The sequence below is a fragment of the Halichoeres trimaculatus genome, unplaced genomic scaffold, assembly GCF_033239565.1.
Source record: "Halichoeres trimaculatus isolate MK-OKI-2021-1 unplaced genomic scaffold, fHalTri1.1 fHalTri1_scaffold_3, whole genome shotgun sequence".
Lineage (NCBI taxonomy): Eukaryota > Metazoa > Chordata > Actinopteri > Labriformes > Labridae > Halichoeres > Halichoeres trimaculatus.
Genome location: NW_027437181.1, coordinates 4,951,636 through 4,973,189, shown reverse-complemented (window position 1 = coordinate 4,973,189; position 21,554 = coordinate 4,951,636). Strand labels below are relative to the sequence as shown.

Below are 21,554 nucleotides of genomic sequence, written 5' to 3'. Positions count from 1 at the left end.
GATGTGAAAATGTGAGGGTTCAAAAATCATCAGCAGATTCAAGATGGGATAAAAGTCATGAAATAGAGCAGAAAAGATAAAAAATGTTGCATAAAAATAGTTCAGAATGCAAGATAAGAAATATTTTGGGACCTAAAAGTCAAGGTGGGAGTTTAAATCATTTTAGGATTTTCTGTTTTACACTATTCAAATTGTACAGTGACGTATTGCATTCCCCCCAAAATAATAATAAAAAATTCTTCTGTTTTTAAGACACAACTGTATTATAAAAACATGATTTATTCAATTTATTTTTGAATTTTCTGTTTTTTAAAACAGGATTTATTAAATTTATTTTTGATTTTTTTTTTTTTTAAACAGGATTTATTAAATTTATTTTGGAATTTCCTGTTTTTTTTTTTTAATCAGGCTTTTTTCTTCTTCTTTTTTAATTTATTTGAATTTTAAAAAATTAAAGAAAGCCTGATCATCATCTTGATGAAGAAACATGAAACATTTAACTGTTGACTAAAACACATTAAAAAGCTGACCTTACCTGCATCAACCCTGCACCTCTGATAAGTAGGGGTGGGAGATTTTTTGTTTGACAATATCAAAACCAGTATTCTTAGTCAAAAAATCTTGTTTTTTTTCACATTTATATTCTTATTTCAGTCTTTGTTTTTAAAGTGGATTAGAAAAAAATTTACCACTTTTCTCCAGCAGAGGGCGAAATGTTTCTCTCTGATTCACATGATGTGCATTTTATGGTAAAATATGGCTCCTGATATTCGGGGATATTATCATCATCACTTAACTTTTTCACATGGTCTGGTGTTAAAAAGCAAACTAGAAATTGCAAAAATATTAAACTATCGAAGAATTGCAAATGAAATCAAATCGGCACCACAAAAATCGTAATTGAATCAAATCGGCAAGGAAAGCATATAGTCCCAGCCGTACTGGTTAGCGACAAAAACACGCAGCAACGAGTCATAAAGTCATGGGAAATCCTGTTTTTACAAGATAGTTTCTTATAAAAACAGAGAAATGAAACATTTTTTTTGTTGTTTTAACAAGATGGTATCTCATGAAAGCACAAAAAACAGGAAATCGTGAAATAAATAAGTTCCGTTTTTTTTTTTTTTTTCTTAAGTGAATGCATTACACCATCGTAAAATTGGGATTAGAGATGATGTGAATTATTTATTTGTTTATGTATCTAACTATATAAAAATCCTTCATTTCAGTCTTTGTTTACAAGCTGGGTTGGAAAAAAGTTACCACTTTTCTCCAGCAGAGGGCGAATTGTTTTCCTCTGACTCACATTTTGCATTTTTGGGGGAAAATATGACTGAATAGTCTGTAGACTTCATCATCATCATCACCATTCAACATTTTCACAGCAAACTAAAGATCACAAAAATTGTAAATGTTGAAGAATCACAATTTAAATCTAATCAGCATCTCAAAAATCGTAAATGGATCTAATTGTGAAAAGAGAATATTGTCCCAGCCCTACTTAAAAATTTTGTTCTCAGGTCAAAGTAGTCTGAACATGAAAAAAAACTGAAAACCTAAAAGCATCCTGACATATTGTGCTCATATCGCCCCCTAATGGAGAACATTTTCCTTGGCCAGAAGCAGAGTTTGATGATGTTAACGTAACTCTGCAGAAAACTGACCACTGATCATCTGGTATGAAGAGACACCTGAGGGACAGATGAGCTTTGACTTTATCAGTCTGTGATGATGGACCAGGATGTTTGACCACACTAGTTGTATTGATAATCATATGGAGCATTCGCTTTACTTCCACAGTTAGCAAATGTCTCAGTAAATAGCTGCTGCTTATTTTCACGAGTTCCCGTTGCCTCATTGGAGCAGCAGAGCCGTAACAGTGACTGAAAAACCCACCCAGATACCAGAGATTTGTCTGCACAGCCTGACTCACACAGGGAGCACATTACAGAAAATCAATTGAAAGAAAATACTCCCCACCACTGCTCATTGACATTTAAAAATTCCCTTCATTAGGCTGGCGGGGGCAGGAGCAGTAATTACTCGCGGAGGTCTGTATGTGCTGCTGCTGCTGCACTGGAACTGCAGCCACCCATTGATCTAAATGGGTTATTCTGCTGGAGTTACCCCATTGATTAGAGACCCAAGGGCCACGTATTATTTCCTCTGCGCCTTTAATGTGCGTCTTGTGGAGCGCATTTGAGACAAAACGCCCACAAAGTGAAACCAAAGAGCTTTACGCTCAGAGATACAACGTGAGTTTAAAATCCAAAAAGGGAGACAAGGACAAAGCCGAGGATGTCAAGGTTACAGACTGCATCCTGTGGCATTGTTAACCTGTTTTGGACTCATTATTATTCCCTGTGTTTCCCCCTCCCTCTTAGCTAAGGCGTCAATGATCAGGTAATGAAGTAATGAATGCTTGCTGCTCTGGTGAGCAGAGCTGGCACTGCCCTTCACAGGAAATTAGAATGATACACCTGAACCGCTCATGTGCAGTACTTTTTCAGTCTTTGTGGATGGTTTTGATAAGACTGAGAGATATTTGGAAAATAAGCTTTAAATAATAGAAATTCATCTGATATCAGAGCTGGTCGTCTTATCAAGGATGTGTGCAAATCTAAATGGATACAGACCATTTTTATGAAGAGGAAACACATTTACGAACACATTACACATGTAGAATAAAGAGATAGAAAAAAGATGAGGAAGGAAAACGGAGAGACAGCTCATAAGATGATGTTTAGCTTCACTGCTACTCATCATTATCCTAATGCTCCATTCCAGTCCAACAGCCTTGTTCTTGTCCTAATGATAGTTTTGGCCAGGTTGATGAGCTGCTTAGCAGGTAGGAAAAAGGAGAAACATACCTTCCAGCTCACTGGCTTCTTTAATGAGCAAAGCAGAATGTCATTTTCTGGCTGCTGGACACAAAAGCAGCACGAGTCCTTATCATTATGAGATCTTAAAGAAGGAGAGATCCCAATGTCTCTCCTCCTTCATTAACCAAGTGAGTAATGAAACAGACGATATTTCATAGACTATACCCAACTCTACTCGGATACGTAAAAGAAATAGATGGAGACCAATGAGGAAGAGAATCTAATGTACTTCAGATGACTCTTGTGGAGCTGTTTGTTGTGTCTCTTGGGAACTGAGAAGATTTCAGAGATGCAAAAACTACACTAATAAAATAAGTTCAACTCACAGAGTGGGGGAGTTAAATGGAGATATAAATGAAATACCATGGCTCATTGTGTTCTCTAAAGACCTCACCCTGATCTCTTTCGCTACCTTAAAGGAGGATTCCTTATTTTCAAACCTGGGCCAGATTTGGGGGATTCAGTTTGAACATTGTTTACATACATATCAAGAAGCTCTGCCTTGTCGTGAGACTTGCCCCAGTAGATTTCCCTAGTTTGCAAAACACTTCCATTTCCAAGTGTACAACAGAACAACATTGAATTGTGAAAGACAAATACTTAAAACACTTTTAAAAACTCACTTGATAGACTGGCTTTATGTGATGCCGTCTTTTGTCCTTATTTTTATTTTTTGTCTTTTTTTTTTACTGTCTTTTAGCCTTTCTCTTATCTTTTCTTTCCTACTGCTTTAAGTCCATCCATCATTTTACTTACTTCTTCTATGTTATGTTGACATATTTATGTACTTACTTTTATTCAGACTTTCTCTAATCTGTGACTCACCTTTGTTTCACTTCTAATCCCTTCATTGGTACCCTTTTAGGACTTTATTGTTTTATCCTTTGTTCATGTGTCTTATTCTAATTTATCTTTGCTTTAATATCATTAATAATTTATTATTTTATCATCATTACAATTTCATCTTTTCACATTTGCTGTCCTGCTTTTTGTTTTTGAACTGCCTTTCATTGCCTTCTTTCTTTTTCTTAATGAGTACATTTTTTTTGCCTTCATTTCAGATCTCATGGTCTCATTTTATGTTACATGGTTTATGTATTGTCTGGGTTCCTATGGGTTCCTATGGCTTGTGCTTTTTGCTAGGGTCTCGTTTTTGTTTCCTGTTACTGATTTTTTCCCTGTGCTTTGTTGTGTCCTGTCTCTTGTCAAAGCACTTTGTAAACTGCTGTGATTAAATGTTCTATATAAATAAAGTTAACATTATTAATTATTAATTATTATTATTATTATTATTATTATTATTATTATTATTATTATTAAACATAATTATGATTGAGTCTATGATCTGCAAATCCAGTAATCACATTATCGGCATATTCTGGTGTCATCCTTTGCAGCGCTTTGCCTGTGCAGGATGCATGTCAGCTTCATTGTTGATGCACAGACCGATCACTCTGACATTTCAGATACAGACATGGTGCACTGCAAAGAGGGTAAACCCAAAGGCAGTCCTACCAAGAGTCTGCAGGATTTGGTCACTATACATGTATGTCAATGTCTGTGTCTGCCTCAAACTACCTCCTCTGCCTTACGACGATTTACAGCTGCCGTTCTTGTGTAATTTTTTGGCAGTTGTTAAATATTTTGGGAGGTAGAGTCAAGAGGTGATAAGACTCTCCAACAAAAAAAATAGATTATCATTTTTGTCACCAGGCTCCACTCAGATTCTCCCAGAATCCCTCACAGTCTCTACTGCGCAGACTCTGGCTGCACAACTGCTTCAATGGCTGCGCCTGGGATGGGGGAATTTTGGCTTCAAAACTGTACAATGGGAAATGGCGGAGCCACAATGTCCACTCTTTATACAGTCTATGGCCCCTAGCCACTGAAAAATCATCCAGGCCACCTGTTTTGAGCTACAGGTCTAAAATATTTTGTGCATAACCATCATGCCTAGACCTAAAAAAAAGTCCCTTACGACCATAGTGAAATCTGAACAGGAAGTTCGGAAATTGGACTTTAGTCAGACTTTGGCCATTTACAGGGTATGTATTTCAATGAACTACTTCTAGGTTTTTCCATCAGATCAACCCTAACCAGCAGTCATTTACATATAGCGGAAACCCTGATCCATGTTTTTAGCTCGACCTGCTGTGTGTGTGTGGGGGGGGGTTTACTCCTCAAGTCTGTGAACCACTGCTTTAACCAAATACATATTCCAGCAGTGTTGACTACAAGCTTCTTCTGGCCTGTGAATGAGCCAAACAGAGGCAAAGACGGCCTGACTGATCCATTAACAGCATTGTTTGGAACATCAACTTTGCATAATTTGTATTCAGAAAACATGACGTGTTTCCAATCTGTGGCAATTTCACATCATTTTATGGGACTCTGCAGCAAAAGCCATCAGCGCTGATTGTCAGCTGTTTTGAAGACTTAATTAGGACAATGTTCAAAACAGCCACCGTGAGACAGAGAAAGACAAAGAGGAGGAGAGGATGAAAGAGGCGACAGGGAGAGCTTAAACGTTTAAAAGAGATTTTTAAAGCCAGTCTTCACACGCCATAACTGAAACACATGCTGCTGCAGTGCAATTTGTGATAATGTAAAACACTGGCCAGCGGCACTTTATTTCTAATGAAACTAATAACAGTCCCACTTTCAGCCACAAAAACAGCTCGTAAAGGCCGTAACTGCATCTTAAACATTGATGCCCCTGGATGATTTACGAGCCAAACGAGATGAATAATGCAGATCAGAGCTACACTGTTAGCCAAGCTTCTGGTTAATGCAGGCCACGCAAACGCCTCGTCATTACTTTGTCTCCCTGCTGTTCGAGCATCTGCTCCTCAAACTGTGGCTAAAACCAAGAGTCCAGTTCAGCACGAGTTGCTGAACAACAGGTAGTTCCAACATCCTCAGCCTGTGCTGGCGAATGAAAACATACTAATGAAATTCTTAAGGGATGGCTGCAGACAGACGCTGCTCTCCTATGTTAATTGGTCTGACTAATTTATGTATTACAGTCTTAATTGCCTAAAGAAAAAAAAAACATGCCTTAATGGGATCAAACTGAATGAGTTCCCTGTTTAGTTTTGTTTGTAGTGCTCTTACACATGTTGGGAGATTATCAATTATGTCAATTTATATGCTCTTCCAACTGATTTTAATTTAAGGAGGAGGAAAAGGCCGTAAATGTTTATCATTACTAATTACACGCTCCAATATTAAACTGCAGACTGAATATTTAACCAACTGCTCCAAATGTGTTTCAGGAAAAGGGCATGTTGACTGAGAATAATATTTTTCGCATCTGAACATTTTTTTTTGTTTTGTCCTGCTGTAGTGCCACAAAGTGATCATCAACGATGAAACGATTTATAAAAAAAATAGGTAACTGCTTGTGACCAAGGTGATGGAGTGTGTTACTTTAGATCCCAATGGCTTATCGACATGCAATACTGTGCTTCATTTTTCTATTGTGATTTTTTATTATTATTGCTTTTATTATTATTGATGTTGTTGCTGTTGTGATTTTTTCTTCTTTCTTTATTTTGTCCTTTGATTTGTAGTGTTTTCCTCAATGTTACTGTGGGTGAGAGATAGGAGTCAGAGGAGTCTAATACATTGTTTTGTATTGTACTGTAATCATAAACTTGGTTACACTTTATTTTAGAGGTCAACAAATTTCATTGCACTTAATAATTAGAAAAAGTTTTTTCTTATTTCTTTGAAATTACCCCCAAATTTCATGAGAATTTGGTGAAAATTAGCTCATAACTTCTGGCCTCTGTTGTGCAGTGCGCCTGTACTCACAGTGTCTATCACAATCAGGTAAGGCCACTTTACAACCTCACTCTTGGTGAATATCACATCTGAAGCTTTCAGTTGTATCATGTAAAACATTATAGGCCTAATTATAAAGGATTATCATTTTACATGCGATCTCAATTATGTATATCAACAAAGTGGGTACTAAAGAACTTGGTGAAATTAAATAACACATAGCTAACTATCAACTGCTTACTGGGAAATTGAATTATTCACTGAACATTTCAAAGGTGATAATCAGAGGAAACAATGAAACTAACTTCTGTTTTCAAGAACTAAGCAGCTGTTTATCACCTGCTTCTCTGGAAATAGCAGAAAGGTTGGGATACTTCTATAAACATTTTGTGGCGAGTTGTTGTGATTTAATTTTAAATAAATTATTTACTAATCGTCACCTTCTTACCTTGCAATTAAGAGTAAATTTCAAAGAAATTGGAAAAATTATTAATTAGGTTAATAATTTTAAAGAAGTTATGTGCTAATTTCAAAGAAATAAGAAAAAAAACGTACCTTATTATTACCTAAGTGTGATGAAATTTGCATACCTCTAAAGTGAAGCAAATTGTTACCAAAAACTTAAAAAAAAAAAAAAAAACTTTTCTCAAGTTTGGAGAATGATGCGGGCCCCTTCCCTATCCAAAATATCAACAGGCAGACAAGTCCTCTTCGCTAGTGGCATCCTCCTTAGCTGCAGCCAGAGTAGGAGACTGTATGAAAATGAATCAAGCATGTTATTGTCTCTTTTGGGTCACTTGTGCTTATCCGGAGCTTGGATGAAGGAGGAGGGTTGTTATTTTTATATTTTGACGTTTGAAAAAAGAAAAAAATAATAATTGACAAAAGAAAGTTCATTTGTAGTTCTAAATATATTTACCATGTTTTTTTACAGGCTGTCTGTCTATAACACAACATTATTCCTCTCCCCTACAGCTACTTAGGTCACAATACGACAGTATCATGATTAGGGATGGGTACCTTTCAAATTTGAAATGATACGGTACCTGTACTCAATAGTACCAATTTTCAGTACTTTTTTGTGTTTTGTGGTAAAAATATCAATTTGTTGAAAAATAAAATATAAAGTTTTTTCAATTTAACATATTCATTTTTTTTTTTTTGATAAATAACACTGTAATGCCGTGTTAAAGTCCGGCATGGAAAATTGCATTCTCTTCAACCCCCTCACAGTCACAAGGATGCATTTAAGTACCTAAACATGGTACCTTTTGATTCTATGTAAATCGGTACTGGGTACCTATAAAAGTGCTTAATTTGGTATCCATCCCTAATCATGATGTCTTTACAATATTGTGATATATAATGATATACCGCACAGTTAACTAAGAAAAAAATTGTGATGATGTTTATGTAAATCAAACTTTTACCCCAATTTAAAAGAAACAAGGAAAGCATTGATGTCTATGGCATATCAAATTGCTCAGTACAAAAAAAAACCCACATTACCAAATTTAGAAATTCAATATTTTAGATATACTTTGAGATGATATTTATAATGCAATCAATTGGAAACATCCAAGGTGGTAGCTCATCGGCACCATTGGAAGTGTGGAAGTCGTATTTTACTTCCAACTCAGCTAAATATGATTCTTTTATTTTAACAAATTATCAATATTAAGAGTTTAAATGTTGATATTTTATCACAGGTCAAAGTATCAGGATAAATTGCTGCATCAATATCTCTTCACACCTTTACCTATGACATCCATGACAATTACATGCAAATGGCTTATTATGCAAATCAGCACTTTTCAGCATTTTTTAGGGAACGGTAATAGCGACTTTCCTTGCTGAGGAGTTAGCATGTTAAAAGTAATGATGTCACACCCAGCTTAAATGATGTATCAAATGGCAAATAGCCTCATTCCTCCAGGTTTTACATGATTTTACATGACAACACTGATTAGAAAAACTGTTAACGGTGGATTATTGGGATTACGGTATTCTGGGGTGTTAAAATCAACGTACACTGACCAAACCAAAAACCATGACTACAGAACCCTGATCAAATCTGAACTGTGGAATCCCTTGTGACTATCTCACAATATACTTTAAACACAGTGTTAAAATATCCACACACATGTAAGATTTTTTCAGTTTGTTGCTCTGTGAAACATTTCCTCAAGATTTCTGTTCTCGGATTAAATTGAATTCTTCAGCACAGGCCTCTGAGGGAGACAGAACAAGCAGGCAGAGCACAAAAAAAAAGAAAAGCAGGTTGAGGAGATCTCGAGATGGGCTGCTTTTGTCTGGAGCCAATTTTTTTAACACCACTTCCAAGGGAGTCGATGAGGAGAAACCGGTTATTTCAACTCAACCCTGCTGGAAGGTTAACTCTCAAACCACATCTGAAGATCACACATGCAGCACAGCTCCAGCTAAACTCAGAGCAGAATAAGAAGCAGCTGAGCAGAGCAGGAAGGAGCTGGAAGCAGGAAGTCATCAGCACAGAGAGAAGCAAAAGGCCCTCTGGGAAACACCAGCCGGTCTGCACATAAAGTGACCTTCTGCGAGCAGGAGACGACCGCGTGGTTGTAAAAGTGACAGGCAGAGCCAATGTCATTACTGTGATTAGCTATTCAGCTCCAAAGCAAAGAGCTGAGTGTGTGTGTGTGTGTGTGTGTGTGTGTGTGTGTGTGTGTGTGTGTGTGTGTGTGTGTGTGTGTGTGTGTGTGTGTGTGTGTGTGTGTGTGTGTGTGTGTGTGTGTGTGTGTGTGTGTGGGGAGGGAGTTTGTTCTGGGTGTCTGCCACTAATTCAATTAGGAAAATTTGGAGACTGCAATTACATACAACAGTTATGTAAGTGTCTGACCTTGTCAAGGCTCCACGGTGGCTCTGCTGCAGGTGGTTCAACAGTAATGTGTGTGTGGGAGAGGGGTGACATACAGTTACTGAGTCTGTTTCAGTGAAATCCATTAAAAATGAAACTGAGAGGAGGCAGGGCACAGACAGGTCATTAACTGTAAGGGAGAGAACAACCTGCAGCCATCTTTCCTCTCCAAACATTCGAATGCAATAACATCTCGTATTCTGGTACATAACATTTGTTCTGGGTGTCGAGCTGCTCCTAAAACGCAGAGCAGGCAAAAGTGGAAATTCATTTCTCATCTCGTCCCAGGTGAGCTGCAACATTTCTCACACAGAGGAGCTATCAGACGGAACAGCAGATTTTGGACAGGGTGTCAGTAACTTTGACTTTCAGTCAGGGTATATTTATAAATTGAAGACAAGATTAAAGATAAAAAAAAAAAAGCTTTGTCATTTTGAACTCTACGGTACTTAGGAATGACTCACATCAGCATGTATGTCTGCAAAACTGGCGTACAATGAGGATACATGCTCTGTGATTTACACGTGGAGACAAAGAGAATCCCAACTGAGCTTGTGCCAAGTTCAACTGAAGAGAAGTTCAATAACAAAACCTGTGCTTTATAAGGGTTAATGCATAAATAAAGCTTATTTTGAAAGTGAATTTGCATAGGAAGCAGGTGGTTCTGCAAAACAAAAAAAATGAAGACCCTAATATTTGTTTTTTTTTCAAGATGTTTTGATTGGCAAAAAATGAAATAATGCATCCAAAGCTGCAGTTTTCAAACTACCTGCAACAATAACACAGTCAACCAAACATTACAGTGTCTCAATGCAAACAAATGCAAACAAAAAATACAGCAAAGATTCACAAAGATCCTCCTCATCCTCTCCACTGATCTTGCCTTTTTGAACAAAGCCAACATCCTGTAATGGTTTTTGATTGCTTCATGTCTGGTTTCTTCAATTTGGTCAGAACCTATTTCTCTACTTGACTCTTTGTGTTTAAACCCTTCTGCACTGATTTCCATTTCCTCCCTGCTTTTTTTCTAAAGCAGACTGCAACCATTTACCATGAATCAAAAGTTCTGTGCCCTCCAGTAAATATGCATGTGATCATGTCGCACCTGGATTCACAGCTTATTGCTATGCAAAGTAATGAAGCTGATCGTGGGCAGGGGCCATATTGGATATGACGCACGCTTTGAGCTTCCTTTCTGACAGCTATAGGGCATCCATCGGTCACGTGAGCTGAGCTGTGCCTCTGATTGGACAAACTTGTGATCCCATCCCTACAAGTATTCTTCAAATTACTGTAACTCCTCAACCATTTGGGCCGGCAAGAAAATTCAAATAGGTCCTTAAATTATGAAAGTATGATACTTACCAATACCCATAATTCATCTCAGGACTTTTGCAACAACCAAGGGGCAACATGTGGTAAGTAAAAATGAAGCCTATGTGAAAGTGCTAAAAGTCGCTGTTCATCGAAAATCCGCTTGAGGCTGGTTGCAGAAAGACTGGAAGTCACGTACACACCCAGCCCTAAAAACAGACTTCATTCAAAAGCATATGTACAGCCTGGTTCAAAAAACGGCTTGGGTCTAAAACGCTGATTTCACTATCGGCAAACACTGTACGGTGAGTGTTTTTTTTCTAACTCTGTGGTTTAGAAGTTATTTGGATACTTTGATTTTCCAATCAGAAGCACAGCTACGGTCACGTGACCGTCTGGCGCCCTGTAACTGCTCGAAGAATAACTCACAGCAGGCCTCATAGCGAATGTGTCTGCATCTGCAGATTGGCTTCAACTCATGGTTTCAGGAACAGACGGGTGACATTGCGGATGCTATGTCCATGTTTTATACAGTCTATGGCAATAACTCATATCTTATGTCATCATTTATATGCCATATATTTCTCAGAAGAATGTACAAACTTTATATTTTATGCCTATATTTCAATCTCTATAATTGACACTCATGACACTGTTGTGTTTTTAACACTTTTTTGAAAAGGAAGTAGCTGTAAACAAAAAAGCAATTTCCTCTTGGGGATCAATAAAACATTTCTGATTCTGATTGAAGAAAGAAAAGACAAGCTTTATGACAATTTTTGGGTTAATGCATAGGAATTTACGTGGACCAGCGTTTCCAGTCACAGGCGACAACTGATGCAATGATTCTCACAAATCAGGCATGAAGTAGTGCAAAGGTAAGGGACGGATAAAAACAACAGCAAGTTGTGTAAAAAAAAAAAAAAAAAAAAAAAAAAACAAGATAAAAACAGGCTAAAGAAAGAGTTTTGAGTGTGTTTCATGCAGCAATTCTATGTTTCAAACAGTAATCACACACAGATGTTTCTGTGTGTGGATACAGTATGCGCTGTTCTTCAGATACAAGATGCATTAATTATTTCACATTACTTCAATATATAGAAAAACAGTGAAGTAGAAATGATGAGTTCACCAATCATTGGCCTGAATGGTTAATGGGAACTGATTTTTTCTGTATCGGAAACTTATTTAACAACCCCCCAATACAATTATTTACCCCTCCAAAAATGAGCCCTGGAGCAGTTTTGTCTTTGTTAGCCCACTCAGCAAGTAGAAGCTGAATAAAAGAAGAAGAAAACATTTCTAATTTGGTTTTGGCCAATAGGATCAGGTGCTAAACACAGTCAGTTGAGTGGTAAGAAGAAGCTGGGTAACCATAAAAGTAAGGTTTCCTGGAGATCCTGCCCTGAGAGGAGGTGGAGAGGCATCAGAAACCAAGAAGTATTACATTAGCTCAGTAAGGCTATCTGGTTTCCCCTCATACTCCCTCTGTTTGAACATGATCTGCTCAAACAGTCAGGTTTTATACAACAGAGGATTCAATGAATATGTTAACTCGGGTCTGGAGCAGCTCAGCATGTGAGCTGGATTTCAAGTGGTCAGGCTACGAAGGTTACAGCATCATGAACAGTCCTTCACAAGCACGCCTGGATGGATTTACTGAGCTTCTTCTTGGTCTCAGAGTTTTTTATTGGTGGTAAGAGCTGCATTCAACACTGAAGTTCATTAAAGAAGGCATCTCAAAGTTTTCTTCACCAGCAGATGATTCTTCGGTTTGAAATAACAATAACGCCGAGTGCAGCTTTGCCAGCCTTATGATTAAATATATTTGACGACAGACTTTTATTGAGTACAATCGTGTAACTAATCGAGGTCATTTATCAGAGCGGCAGTGAATGGAGATGATATGCTTGTGAATAAGCCGAGCCGTGCTGAGCAGATGAGCTTCAAGGCAAACCGCATTAATCAATGGGCAGAAGAAACATAATTACAGTCAGAGCGTCAGAGACAGAATATTGATAAGATGAGGGGAAGAAGGGGAGAGGCTGCTGAGTTAAGTCAAGGAACCACTATTAGTTATAAACTCTAAGGTCAAGCACTTACAGCAAAAAAATCCAGATTTATGAGGGGAAAACTCTCAGATTAACAACCCAACTGCATCATTTCAGTAAAGTAATCTCACATGAATTTATCTGTATGAGGTTTATTCTGTGAAGATGTGACAGATTTTCAGAAGCTCTACTTTCAAAGTCTTGGGACGGCAGCCCAGCTGGCACAAACAAAGTGCAAAATCATGTTCACGACGGAGCGAAGGCACCAGAGGATTTAGCTTGTTGTTAAAAGCTCAGGGTGGAGGCCTGTGTTGCGTGACTCAGTAGACAAGAAAGTGAGATGTTTAGCAGAGACCCCACCGACACTATCTGTGCGATGAGGAGGTGGGGAACACGGGGAACAACTGTCACATCCGCTGTCAGAAATTAGACGAAGATGTATTCATAATTTATCCAGCCTCAGTGGATCCTGTTCCTCAGAAAACCGCTGTGAAGAAATTCTCAGTAAGACTTCAACAGGACAGAGCAGGAAGTTTTCATAAACCCTCAAATTTCTGATCCACCTGTAGATTTAGTCCTGATCCTCGCCCGAGGTGAGTTTCCTCCAATTGGACACTGTGACAGCAGCACTGCGGCCAAACAAGATAACAGGTACAAATTGAAAACGTCGCCATGAGGGGAACTGAAGGACCTTCTTTTTGTGAAAAACTGTCAAAGATAAAGTCGGATGTGGTGGAAAAACTCAGTCACTGTGTTTTTGTGGAGCTCAAACTCAGAAAAGTTTCAATCAGATGTAGAGGGGGTAGTTTAAACTATTTGTCTTTCTGTGCATTTCAAACCCTGATGTGCAAATGTAGAAACTTAAGGTTATTTCTGATTAACAGTGGCAGCTTCAAAGTCATACTGGAAGATGGTAAAGGGCTGTATGAATAAAAACTCAAAGATATTGACAAACAGGAAAGATGTTTTTTAAAATGGTCATGTTAAAAAAGATGATGAGCCATGACTTACATGATTAAGCAGTGTGGGTTGGCTAAGTATTACAACTTGGTTTAAACAAATGTCTCCCTGCTTGGTTCTTGAAAAAATAGCACATACTCAAATATATATACTCAATATACTCAAAGACAAACAAAAATTATTTGAGGATATCTGGGGTCTTTTTATTCATTTTCTTCAAGATAAAGACTTTCACATATCTTGTGCTAGGTTGTTAGAAAACTTTTGATGTCAGTAACTTTGGTCGTGATGGTCACTGTGGCAAAAACTGTTTTCAGAGATAATAATAATAATAATAATAATAATAATAATAATAATAATAATAATAATAATAATAATAATAATAATAATAATCTTATTATTACTTTTTTATTAATATTACGTCTTTTTTTTCATTATCACTATTTTTTTGTAATTTATTTGTCCTTAGAATTAATATAGCTGTAATTGAATGTCTCAGAAAATGTTGAAACTCAAAAGAAAAAAAGATGAGGACTGCTCTGATAAAATATGATAAAATATTGAGTTTAAATCAAGTTGTGTTAACACATTAATTAATAATGTGTTCAACAGAAATTGAGAAATAAAATCTACTGATTCAAGTTAAGAGTGATGCTGCTACTTGTCAAACTGTTTGTTGAATAAGGATGGAAACAATTCCTTGGATAAAAAAAAAAAATGTTTTTTTTTTCAGATGAGGTGTTCAACAATAATTTGATAATATTTTTTTTTCTTTTAGGATTAAAAAAAAGTCAAGATAATTGAAGTTGATGTAGAAGTGCTAAAACTTTAATTCCTCTCGTGTCATCTTGAGGCCAGCTCTGAAAGAACCAAAAACCACACACCAAGCCAAAAAAATAAAAAGCTGATTGATAAGCTTTTACAGTCTAGTTAAAAATACAGTATGGGTCTGTTAGCTTATTTCTCTATCAACACACTACATCACTCATTTTTCAAAGTTATTAAACTTACAGTTTTTGCCCATATAAGGGCATGGATGGTTTGATTGACAGGTGGCCACCCTGTATCTGTCTGTATAGAGGCTGAAGACCCACTTCCTTACCTCATCCTGACTCAAACTCAGCTTGGTTGAGCCCAAGATTTCCAATATGGCCCCTTCAACAATAGGTTTTCAACAGATTTGTAATATTATGGAGACTACATCCATATCACAAGTCAATCTTTGGTCAGAACGCTTTGATTTTGGACGTGTGCATCTGTTACGTGCGTCATCCTCTCTCTCTCGCTCTCTTTTTCTCTCTCTCTGCCTCTCTGGTCCCTCCGCCCTCTGACTGCTGCGCACCTGAATGCCGTCAGCGCTCAGGTGCACCGGAGGTGATTTAAGGTGACAGACAGGGCAGAGTCTTTCTCTCTCACCTGCAAACAGCACTCAGGTTGTTTCATGTTCGTTTGTTTGCTTGTTTAACTTCTGTTTTTTTGTCTGCTTTCTCTTATCCAGGTTTTGTTGTTTTAGTTTGGGCTGGAGATCTCCGGTAGTCCAGCTATCGGGTTTTCTTTGAAGGAGGATTTATTCTGTTGTTTTTAGGTTAGGGGAAGGTGTCGGGTACGACGGTCCAATGCATGGCTGGCCCGGCAGCTCCCATCTTTTGATTATTTCGGCCGGGGTCTCCAGTCCTTTTTGGTTTCTTGTTTCATTTTTGTCGAACATTGATTTATCTGAAATAAAATTTAATTCTTGTTTTTCTCAAAACTTGCCTGTGTTGTCCCTTCTATGTGGCCGTCTCCAGCCAGTTTAGATTTTGTTTAGGAGACCGTAACAGTATCCAAGACTGAAGGTTAGCTTCACTGTGTTTAGGTTCAGCATGTAGTTTGCTAAAGCTAACTTGTAGCTTGGGTTCACTTCTCTATATTCTGCAACTTCAGAAGTGAATGTATGTTTTGATCAAATTACATCTAAGAAATAAACACTGTCATTCCCTGGTTCATTTCATTCCCCAGAATTGTGTCAATTTGCGAAACACACAACCAGTTTTAACCACAAGGGGGCACCAGAACCAACACAACACAGAGAGAGGTTTGTGCATCCAACATTCAACATTTTTCTGTCCAGTTTAAGATTTATTAGATGTTCCTTCAAATTGGAAAAACTCACAACAACCAACAGATAACCTGAACTGAGCGTGCTGTACTACAAACACCAGCTTTGATTTTGATTACAGACTAGATAAAAACATTCGGGGCTTTAACTGTGTGGTAAAAGTTGTCTAATTGCAGAGTAAGTTAACCTTCCAGTATCTGAAAGTTACTAAAAGCATCTGAAGGCTACTTTTGGGCTTTTAATTAAGCACACTTCCCAATTAAGATCAGTCTACTCTACTCCCGCTATCTGTAAATATGGTCGTATTGGGAAAAACTTGAGTTTATACCAACTTCAACTTTCTATTATTAAGTCTTCTATTCACGTCTCTGATCTTTAATTTGTTTTCTGCCTTCAAAACGTACCTCAGTGTTTCAAGCATCAATAAAATAAAGTCTGAATCCGTCTGAAATGCTCTCTAAAAAGAAAAAGTTCCCTGCTTTGACTCGCCTTGATGATTCATTTTGCTGTGTCACCCCAGTCAAACTTAAAACATCGATGTGTTACATCTCAGCTTTGAAGCAGACGTCAATAAAACAAGAGCTGCCAAGGCCAAAGCAACACTACACAGAGAAAGTACACCTGAAGATGTGAGGCTAAACCGCACCCTTTCACATCTACAGATACTTAAAACCATTTAATGAGCCTTGGAATCGATAAAGTGCTGTTTGGTGCGTGAATCAAATCACTCGAGAACTTCAAGGCTAATGGTTCTGCCAATTTGCTTTGAGCGGAGAAATCATTCTCTGCACTTAAGAGGAAAGACATGATCAGGTAAGCAGGGATGTGATTTTCTGTTTGTCCTTCTGTCTGAGATTTCTCTTCCTCCGGGCGAGGTTGTCATCAGAGCCAAAGCAGTCAGACAGGACATTCAGGGAAATAAAACTGGAAAGTTATTTTGTCTGGATGCTTTAATTAGAGCTAGAGCTCCACAGAAACCTTGAGAAATAAGAAACTTGTATACTCAGCCATCATCAGTGCCCTCTGGGAACGACTGATTTGTAATTCTGGACAAATTGTACCCGATTGTACAGATTCATCAGCTGTACAAAACCATCAAATCACAAGATTGACCCTTTGAAACCAGGAATAAAAGCAAACATGTTAAATAGAGGATATAAATATTAAATATTTTCCTTCTGACCAAGGAAAATGTTCTCCATTAGGGGGCGATATGGGGGAAATATGCCAGGATGTTTTCATGCCAGGATCTGGATTTTATCGGGATTGTTTTTCATATTCAGACTATTCTGATCTGCAAACTACAGTTTCAGCCCCAAATATCTCTGATCCTGCATTCTGTACAACTTTAACGCCCCTACACTTTTCTTTTCTGCACCGTTTTATAACTTTACTCTTATCTCCTAATGTGTTTTTTGAAATGTCATACTTTCATATCTTGATAAATTCATTTTTCTGCAGAATGTACAGAGCTTTAGCTTTATACACACGGCCGATGTAGCGTCTGGATAATCTTTTCATAACTGTTGCTTATATTTACATAAGGTTATTGGTTGTGCGCCTTAGAGGACTGGAATGTTTATTACAATTTTGGTAGAGTCTGCTGCCGTAAGCTACCTTCGAAATCTACTCTCCAGAGGTTCTCCACCTGGCAAAGTGGAGAAGAATCATTTAAGCTGTGTGCGTGATAGAGCACTGCATGCACAGCTTTGACTTCTGATTGGCTGTTACCTGAGGCATGGCTTTGCCTGCAACCAATCAGAAGATACTGATGATACCGTGAGTGGGACGATGCCTGAGACAAAGTAGTGACTGCAGATAGCGGCGTGGCAGCACCATGAGCACCAGAGCCGAAATAACAGTTTCAAATGGATTTATTATCTGCTGTTGGATGAAAAAAAAGGCTATATTTGCCTCAAAATGTTGAAATTCGGCCCAGCCAATATTCAACATTTCGAGGCATTTTGAGGCATATATCGATATTTATTGAGTCAGATCAGTCTCAAAATTTGCAAATGCAAAATACGTGTGTGTATAAATGCATCCACAAATGCGTAAACTGATCTACAATTGTGTAAACAGATTTTCAAATATGTACATTCTTTACAAGTGTGTGCACAAATCCACAAATGCACACAGAGGGAGTCACAAATTACAAAAAAAAAAAAGTAAAGTCTGAAAGTCTGTAGCCAATCAGATGTCCCCCTCCTTTTCAGCCAGTCGCGATTCCAGGGTGTGTTAAATGTGATCACTGTTGCAGCATCTGAGAACGACCAATGACATTTGCAAATCTGTTCACACATTTGTGAACTGATTCACACATTTGTAGATCAGTTCATGCATTTGTGGATGCATTTACACACACACATTTTGCATTTGTAAATTTTCCGACCGATCCGACTCCATAGATATTCGTCCAGCCTTACCGCGGACTTCGCACGAGAATTGCTCATCACATGGTTGTTGTGGTGATCTCTGTGTGATGAATCATGTAAGTGCCAGTTATTTGTTCTTCAGACACAAGGAGCCTCTGTTTGTCTCTGCATTTCCATCCAGCTGTGAGATAATTTCGGAGGTGCATGACGCAGAAATTTTCTGCTTGAAAAGGATCTGGCAAGGGGCGACGCTGCTAAAATTATGTCATTTGTCCGCACAGAGTCATGTGGATATAGTCCTTGATACATGTGTTTTTTGTCCGTATCATACATTAGCAGTGAAATAAATGCAATTAAGTAGGGGTGTAACGGTACATGTATCTGTGCTGAACCGCTCCATAAGGCCGTTCAGTTCGGTACAGTGCTGTATTCGAACGAGTACAGTAAGTTTATGTTAGCCCCTGCACGTGGCTCTTTAATATTCATGTGAGTACTCGTCTATGATTGGCTGATCAGGGAAGGCGTTTTAATATTCATAAGCTGCTTCATGATCATGTGCATATCATGTGGACGTGACGTCTCACAGTGAGCCAATCAGAAGATGAATATCAAAGAGCTTCCGTAGCCACAGGAGCTTGTGTCTGAATCGTGCATCATGGCTGCTGCTAACGACCAACTGGAGCTTTAAGAGCCTCCCCCCTCGCTGTGTAATGGCAAGTTTTTGGTTTAATAAACATGCTAAACAAGCAAATGGGTTTGCGTTGTTACATACTGTACCGAAACTGTACCGAACCGTGACCCTAAAACCAAGGTACGTACTTACCCATGATTTTTGTGTACGGTTACACCCCTATAATTAAGACTAACAAATAAATAAATATGAGGTGTATGAGACAGGAAAAAGTTGAGGATTTGAAAATAGAACCAAAAAGAGACAAAAGAAGCATTTTGCCCCAGGCAGCAGCAGAGTGTTGCTTTGCAGAGGAAAAAAATAACAATATTTATTGATCAGAGAAGTGAGTGACTAAATGAATACCTGAAGGATCAGTTTGTCGTTTTCAAATTCAGAACCAGTTTCAGTCAAAGAACTCTACGTAAGCAAAACCGTCTGAGTCCAATTCAATCCAATCATGTTTTGATCTTTTCTCCCTCATCCCACACCGATGCGCTCTTTTATCTCCGCAACAGACTCTTCTGACTGACGGCCACTGAGGCGATAATTAATCGACAAACCACCGGCCCGACGAGAATAATACGCGTCTGAGGGAGAATCAATACCGCAACTCTCTCCTCCCCGTACATCACCCTCCTATTCATCCCGAAAGCAGACAGAGCATTACCACCACTCACATTCACGCTGCCTTCACTGTGTCTCTCAAGCAAGAGCGTCAAGAAAAGGACAAGTGATGCCTTCCTTGCTCTCAGGCGGAGGCAGCGTGAGGACAGAGAAGGATTGTCACAGCTGAAGTGCATGTTTATAGATCAGCTCTGACTGAGTGCTACTTTAGAAAAGAGCCTTCAGTGCTCGATCGATGAGACGATTATATCATTGCTGCCTTCCACTTCATTATGGAACAGTGTGAGCTGAAGAAGCATCCACCCTCAGGCTGAATAAAGATGCAGACGCTCTCCTACGCTGCAGCGTGTGCATATGTGTTAATTTGTCCTTGGTTGTTTCATTGTCAGCTCCATTAACAGCCTGTCAACCGCTCTGAGACAGCAGCTAACAAATATTTACCTTGATAAACACAGACAGCTCATTAGATGTGTCACTTCAAAGGAGCAGGGTAAAAATAAAAACAGCAGAGCCACTTGTGAAACGCGGAGGTGTTTGTGTTACCTGTTACAGTCGACGTGCAGCAGGAGGTGGGAGGCGCTGATGGTGAGGGCGATCTTGTGCCACTGGCCATCTGCGAGGCGGTACGGGAAGGACTCGGAGCGGGGCTTGCCTTTAAAGCGGTAGTGGTAGCGGATCTCTTCCCTCACCCCGCTGCTCTCCAGCTCAAAGTAGCTGCAGGGGAGGACAGGGGGTCAAAGGTCAGACAGGCTGCGGTTCTTGTAAAACATCTCTCTTAGGGGAGAAACACATGCAACCTTAGGATAAACAGTCAAGTTAGAAAATCAGGGCAAAGTTTATTGAGAAATCTCAACATTTGAAACTAGAATATAAAGCAGGTAGGCATCACATTGCAAAATGTTAACATTTATATCCAGAATATTCAGTTTATAGGCGATAAAGCACTGGATACAGCATTTTAAATGTCCCTGTACAACAGTTACAGGGTTAAATGACATCTCCCTTCTACTTTTGAACATTATCTTCTGTTGATTTTCTAGAAGCTAAATATCTCCAGACTTTTCCCACTGTTGGTCAGATAATAAATTACAGATGAGCTAAAATGTCAGTCTTTGTTTTCAAACCTTACAAACAACCAAAAAGAAGTAAACAGAGGAAATCATCCTTCCCCCGACTCATGAAAGACTGATCTCATGAACTCTCCAGTAGCGGGGAATGAAAATAACAAATCTCTCTCGAGCTTTTCCTCTGTAACAGAAATCAAAAGGAATTTTTATTGTTTGGATAAAAAAAAACACGCTCAGCAAATTGGAGTCAAAACACAGTCCTGGGTAAATTATTCATTTTGCTCATGCTGTGCTGAAACTATGACCTGAGAGTGACACTGAAGTGGAGTTCCCAAACAGGATGTGGTTCATCTTCTAAAGGCTGATTAGCACACAGACCAATAACATTACCATTCCTACTGCAAAGGGATATCTTTTTAAATAGAGATCAGGATGAAATATCAAAAACACATTATGTATCAATTAAAAAGACATCAATAAACATCAATAAATGAGGAAACATGTTCGCTCTGAACTTATTGCCTATTCGTTCAGACTCTACTCCACTTGATATTAAAGTTATAGTGTTATGTGAACTGTTTCATATTGTGTCATAGGTAGGGATGGGTACTGAATTAGGTACTATTATAGTTATCAACCAAATTCTGTCAAAAGTACCAGGTACCAATTCACGTAAAATCGAAAGGTACCATGTTTAGGTACCTTAACACATACTTGTGACTATGAGGGGATTTCTTGCATGGATTTTCCATGCTGGACATAAATATGTTAGACTGAAAAAGTTAGATTTTATTATTAAACAATTTTTTTTTTTTTTTACCACATTAACAC

At 38.3% G+C, this 21,554-nt stretch overlaps 1 protein-coding gene across 1 annotated transcript in view; it reads right to left on the bottom strand.

Annotated features, from left to right (window-relative positions):
• LOC141787630 (protein kinase C-binding protein NELL1-like) overlaps nt 1-21,554 on the bottom strand; it is a 418,608-nt gene that overhangs the window by 311,384 nt on the left and 85,670 nt on the right. The window contains exon 4 of the mRNA XM_074666181.1: nt 20,200-20,370. Within this exon, the coding sequence (XP_074522282.1) occupies nt 20,200-20,370 (171 nt within the window). The remainder of the gene's footprint in view (nt 1-20,199; nt 20,371-21,554) is intronic.